Source organism: Callorhinus ursinus, unplaced genomic scaffold, assembly GCF_003265705.2.
Source record: "Callorhinus ursinus isolate GAN/ISIS: 27379988/994484 unplaced genomic scaffold, GSC_fseal_2.0 scaffold1, whole genome shotgun sequence".
Taxonomy (NCBI): Eukaryota; Metazoa; Chordata; class Mammalia; order Carnivora; family Otariidae; genus Callorhinus; species Callorhinus ursinus.
The window spans coordinates 83504092-83509634 of record NW_027397063.1 but is presented as its reverse complement, the minus strand read 5'-3'; the positions used below and the strand labels follow the sequence as shown (position 1 = coordinate 83509634).

At 46.9% G+C, this 5543-nt stretch overlaps 1 protein-coding gene across 2 annotated transcripts; it reads right to left on the bottom strand.

The window, feature by feature from the left end:
* Window positions 1-320: 320 nt before the first annotated feature.
* GHSR (growth hormone secretagogue receptor) lies at window positions 321-4518 on the bottom strand. 2 transcript variants are annotated; one of them, XM_025869574.2, is made up of 3 exons: window positions 4414-4518; window positions 3271-4196; window positions 321-1074 (listed from the first exon to the last, which is right to left on the bottom strand). In XM_025869574.2, the coding sequence occupies exons 2-3, from the start codon at window positions 4064-4066 to the stop codon at window positions 770-772; spliced, it is 1101 nt and encodes a 366-aa protein (XP_025725359.1). In that variant the 5' UTR covers window positions 4067-4196; window positions 4414-4518; the 3' UTR covers window positions 321-769. The 2 variants fall into 2 exon arrangements, with proteins under 2 accessions (XP_025725359.1, XP_073753277.1); XM_073897176.1 differs by lacking the exon at window positions 4414-4518 and having other exon boundaries at window positions 3271-4204.
* Window positions 4519-5543: the final 1025 nt, after the last annotated feature.

Here is a 5543-nt window from a genome sequence, read left to right as displayed (position 1 = left end):
TGAACACTTGAAAGGTGACTTGTGCAACTTGAAGAACTGAATTTTTTCATTTTAATTCACTTAAAAATTTTAAAATTATAGTAGTTTTAGTTATTGGAAAACTTTTAGGTGTGTTTGGACAACTTAGACTTACGAGTCTACTTTTTCATCTGCAAATTTTACGAAACCTAAATACATCAAGTATTACTGGTGAAAACTTCATGTCCAAATTAAGGTGCGCTGCAAATGTAAAGAACATTTCAGAGACTCTGTGCAAAAAAAAGAATGTAAAATTCTCATTAATAAGTTTTATATTGACTACTTAAGTACCTTGCATTATATTTCTCTTAGACAGCACTGATCTGGAGCTATATGAAAATTTCTAGTACTTAAAAGTTACGTTTTAGAATGTTTTACTTTAATATCATTCTCTTAATCAAAAATTTTTATCATTGTGAAAAAGTAAATCAGATTTAGCATTTACTTAGTAAGAAGTGCCCTAAATGCTCTCTGCACATCCTCCTTTCTCCAAATTGCAAAATCCTTGCTAGCACCAAAATGCAAAATCATAGCCAGTGAGTATGCAGAAATAGTGTATGAGGGCACTGATGAGTGTGCAATCGAATCAAACTGCTCACACACTACAAGTTCTATCTTTTCTTTCCTCCCATTTGTTTCCAGAGCTGTGTGTTCTTAATTCCAAAATTAACCTTCAACTTTTTCCCAAGTTCTGCTGTGCTATGGCTTCTGGTTTAGAAGAAGCGATGACTTTGCTCAGCAATGTGGTTGGTCATGTATTAATACTAGATTCTGTCCAGGCCCGAGAACTTTCATCCTTCAGAGTGGAGAGCTTCCTCTGGGAGAAGGGTTCAAATCCCAGAAGTCTGAACACTGCCACCCGGTACTTCTTGGACATGATGTTGTACAGAATGGGATTGATGGCAGCGCTGAGGTAGAAGAGGACAAAGGATACAAGGTTGCAGTACTGGCTGATCTGAGCAATCTCCAAGGAGCCCGGCTCGAAGGACTTGGAAAATAAGTATCGCCCTACGTGGAAGGGCAGCCAGCAGAGGATGAAAGCAAACACCACAACAGCTAAAAGGACAACAGGAGAGACAGTGTGAGCTCAAGAAATGTCATAGCAAGGCACATTCTATTTTGAAGACGCAGCTTTGTTTTGATTATGTTTAGTATCACCATTGACTTCAGAGAAACATTATGTTCTGCTTTTCCCTATTCCTACTTTTAACCAAGATTGGGTCTGTCTGGACTAACAGTTCAACCATTTTTGTTGAGCTTCCCAATCATATCTGTTTAATGACTACTTGAGTGATTTTGTGACCAAGTTGACATTTTGACTCAACAATTTATTCACAATAGTCCACCATTTCACACGTGTTAGATACAAACAAGCACATATGAAGTACAGTGGTTATACTCAACCACAGCTACATAACAGAGTTTCCTGGGGGCACAGATTCCTTGTGTGTAATACAGACTCACAAAATTAGTATCTTTAGGAAGGAGACCAGGACACCACACCTGCTTTTCTCTTTTCTTTTTTCTTTTTGAAGTTTCACGAAAGACTGAATTTGCAGTCAGGATTGAGAACCACTGAGATGGATGATACTTTGCCACCTACTGATAGACATAAATAAGTTATAAAAGACCATAAAACCCACTAACATTAATTATCATCCATCTGAGTCTTCATTTTACCCAGGTTAGATTATTTTTGTCCAAGGCCTCTGAATTTCTACATTAAATTTTCAAAATTCAGAAATCAAAGGTAAAAATAACAGAAAATAATACTTCGGTCCTTGTACCACTTTAGTGTTTCCCTTCATAAGGTCAAGGCAAAAGAAAATTAACATCGGTGTTGAAACACCAGTGAGGATAATTAACAGCTTAAAAATAAAATTGGAGAAAATTATTAAACTTATTCTCAAAACGAAGTTGCATAGTAGCAACTGACTGCCACGGTAGCAACATGAATATTTGAATCCCCTGGAGGGCACTAGCAGGTTTACAATCTGTTAGTCATATTCTGAGAATCACTGGTCTAGAAAATAAAATTTTTTACATTCTTTGAAAAAACAGTATCGCTTTAATATACAGGATTCCAGGAACTGTAAAATGACAAATACAAAATCAACCTGGAACGACTTCTAAGAAGCACTAAATATGCAAACAAATACAAAATGTTGGACTATAATGAGGAATAATAAAATGTACAGATTCTGGTTTTGAAAAAGCAAATTGAATTAATATTTTTGCTTGGATGTGAACACATTTTGTATTACTTCACTTGTACCAAACACATATACTTAAATTTATGTATTAAATATGCAGTACACTCCAGTCATAAAACCACACCTAGATGTTCTTTGAAGGACCACTTAGGGTGGGATAGTAAGTCCTGTCAGCTTACACAAAGTCTTTTTTTTCTCATGCTGGGGAGAAGCCCACGTATCTTAGCTTATCCTAGTTTATCCTAGACTATCCTACAGGCAGAAATAGATGGTCTTGAAAGCAAATTTTTATTTGCTGATTTATCATTGACTTCCTTTCAAAGCTATATAAACAGCAGCAAGGTAAACAGAATGGATGCAATTATCTGAAAAAATGCAGGTCAGAAAGCATACCACAATACTGAGAGAAAAATGAATCATCTCTGACAGAATTATCCACATTGATCATATCTTTGTTTAAATTCACCACAGAATACTTTCTAGATCCAATGCCTCCTCTTCCCCCAACCCCATACATGCTTTTTAAATGCAACTTAGATATCCACAAATTGAGGCAGGAAGGTTAACCTCACCTTTAACACTTAAAGACCACAGTAGACTTTTATGAAATATCTCAGTTTTGAAGCAATGTCTCTGAGCTGATAAAATTCATTTAAGGGAAATACAAAGGAGGGGCATCGTTCCCTGAAAAGGGAGACATTAGAAGAAAGAGACACAGAGGTAGAGAGCAAAATAGAGAGTGAAGACAGTGATAAAGTGGGGCGGGGCGGGGGGAGACAGATAAAGAGAAAAACAGCAAAAAACAAAATACACGCGCACACACACAGAGTGAGAGAGAGACGCATACACCACGGAGAAACTAAGAAACCAAAGAGTGAGCTCAAGACGGAAACAGGAGAGAATCATTGATAGACATGCAGATAGAGACCGAGAAAAACAGGGGAAGGAGGTAGAGGCTCAGGGAGAAGGGGAAAGGAGGGAAGGCAAGGGGAGAGGAGAGAACCCGGGAGAGAGAGCTCGAGGGCGCACTGAGACCCACCCAGCATTTTCACGGTTTGCTTGTGGTTCTGGTCCCTTAGCGAGGCGCCCACCGCCGCCTCGCCCCGCTTTCTTCGCCACAGCTTCCTGCCGATGAGGCTGTAGAGCACAGTGAGACAGAAGACCGGCAGGAAGAAGAAGACGCTGGATACCCACACCATGACCGTGAGCAGTCCGGAGCGCACGGCGAACTCGGTGGCGCGACACTCGTTCGTGTCCCGAGGGTCGGTGCCGTTCTCGTGCTCGACCCCGACCAGCACGAAGATGGGCCCGGCGCTGCAGAAGGCCACGGCCCAGATGACCAGGATGACCAGCTTCACCCGGCCCTTGGTGACTACCACCTTGGCCCGCAGCGGGAAGCAGATGGCGAAGTAGCGCTCAACGCTCAGCGCGGTGATGGTGAGCACCGTGGCGTAGGTACAGCTCTCGCTGACGAACTGGAAGAGTTTGCAGAGCAGGTCGCCGAAGTTCCAGGGCCGGTACTGCCACAGGCGGACTAGGTCGAGGGGCATGCAGAGGAAGATGAGTAGGTCGGAGAAGGCCATGCTGGACAGGTAGAGGTTGGTGGTGGTGCGCAGCTCGCGGAAGCGCGACACCACCAGCATGGTGAGCAGGTTGCCCGCGATGCCCACCACAAAGAGTGCCACGCAGGTGGCGGTGACACCGGCCAGCAGTGGCGCGGGGAAGAGCGGCAGGAGCTCGTCGGTCAGCGAGTCGTTGTCGGGGGGAGCGTCCCAGCCCAGGTCCGGCAGCGTGAGGTTGTACCCCGGCTCCTCGCTCGGCGTCGCGTTCCACATGCTGCCGGCTCAGCTTAACTGGCTCTGGGATGCGACTGCGCTGAGAAGCTGGCCGCGGCTGGCCCCAGAAGGTCCCCTTAGGCGCGGGAGAGTGCGAACGAGGAGCCGGCGCTGGCTCGCAGGGAGGATGCTTGGAGATGAAAGAGAGGGAAGTGAGAGGCAGAAGCTCAGGGAGAAAGTGAGATTGAGAGCTTGGGCGAAAAGGGGGGGAAGGGAGGGACACACACACGCACACGCACGCACGCACTGGTGGTGAGGACAGAATGACCCATCGGTCTTTCTGGCACCTCTGTTTTTCCCCACGATCTCCCCCAAACCTAGCCCCTAGCTGGCCCGTAGTCGCGTACCTGTCACCGGGACAGCCCCACCAGTCCTGCCTCGCCTGCGCGTTCTTGCTCCAGCCGCATCTCGCAGTTCCTAAAGCGTCCTGGCGCGCGGCGGCCTCGGAGACCCCGCACTGCGAAATGAGAGCGAAAGGAGCTCTCTTTCCAGCCTTGGGCTCTGTCTGGTTAGTGTGGTCCAGAAGGGCAGGTCACGCCCGGGGGCGGCGATGGTGGGCGTGGCGGGGAGAACGCTTTAGTGGCCAGCACCCGAGTTCTTCCTCAAAAAGGGCTAAGGGTTGGTAACGGACCTGGTGGCGAGAAGAAGCGATCGTGCCCTACTGGACTTGCAAAAGGGAGATAGGACGGGGCGGGGGTGGGGTGGGGGGGGAAGGACCTAGTGTTTGTGTTCCGACCTGAGAAGAGACCGGTGCGCCCCTGGGAAGAACCTCAGGCAGTTCTAGAACCTATGGTCGTGTTAACCAAGAGAAACAGGCTCAAAGTCGTGTGACCACTTGTCCAAGGTCACACAGAGAGTTGGGGGTTCAGGGACTAAACTTGGGGCTGGTTCCCTCCGGATTTGGACTTCTGAGCGAGAAGGGCAAGATGTGTGAATAAACTCTGTTCTGAATCCCAGCCCTTTGTACTGTCCTTCACGTCGGCGGTGGTAAGGGATATGTTGGGTAAGAGATTACTTTGCCTTCGCAAACCTGGGGTGGGGGGCGGGGAAGGAGGAGCAAAAGGAACGGGACCTGGTGGGAGCGTGTAGCAGGCAAAGGAGGAGCACAGACTGTGAGGCTGGCACGTGGAGGGTGGGCAGTAAACATTTTTTTTGAGGCATCATTGAGTTTTGTGTAGCTGTGTTCACATGGGCAAGGTCATCAACCTTTTCATTTTAAACTGCGACGATGTTCTGAGGACCAGTGGGAGTGGGTGTGAAGTGTCGGGGACACAGTTGGATCTCAATAAAAAAAATATATATGGGCTGCATTACTGTTATTGTGGTGGCTGTTGCGGGGCAGGAGCTGTGCTCCGTGGAAATGCGTCCGAGGCCACTTGCGAGGGGACGCCGCTGAACGCGACCCATATGTCCTCCTGCCCGGAGCCAGGAAATCGACGACCTAAGATCTGAGACTGGCGGCTGCCAGCGATCTCAC

Coding starts and splice junctions, on each gene's coding strand:
- GHSR (XM_025869574.2), bottom strand. CDS start 4,066: ATGTGGAACGCGACGCCGAGCGAGGAGCCGGGGTACAACCTCACGCTG. Junction 1,075..3,270: donor GCAAACCGTGAAAATGCTGG/GTGGGTCTCAGT, acceptor TTGTCCTTTTAG/CTGTTGTGGTGTTTGCTTTC.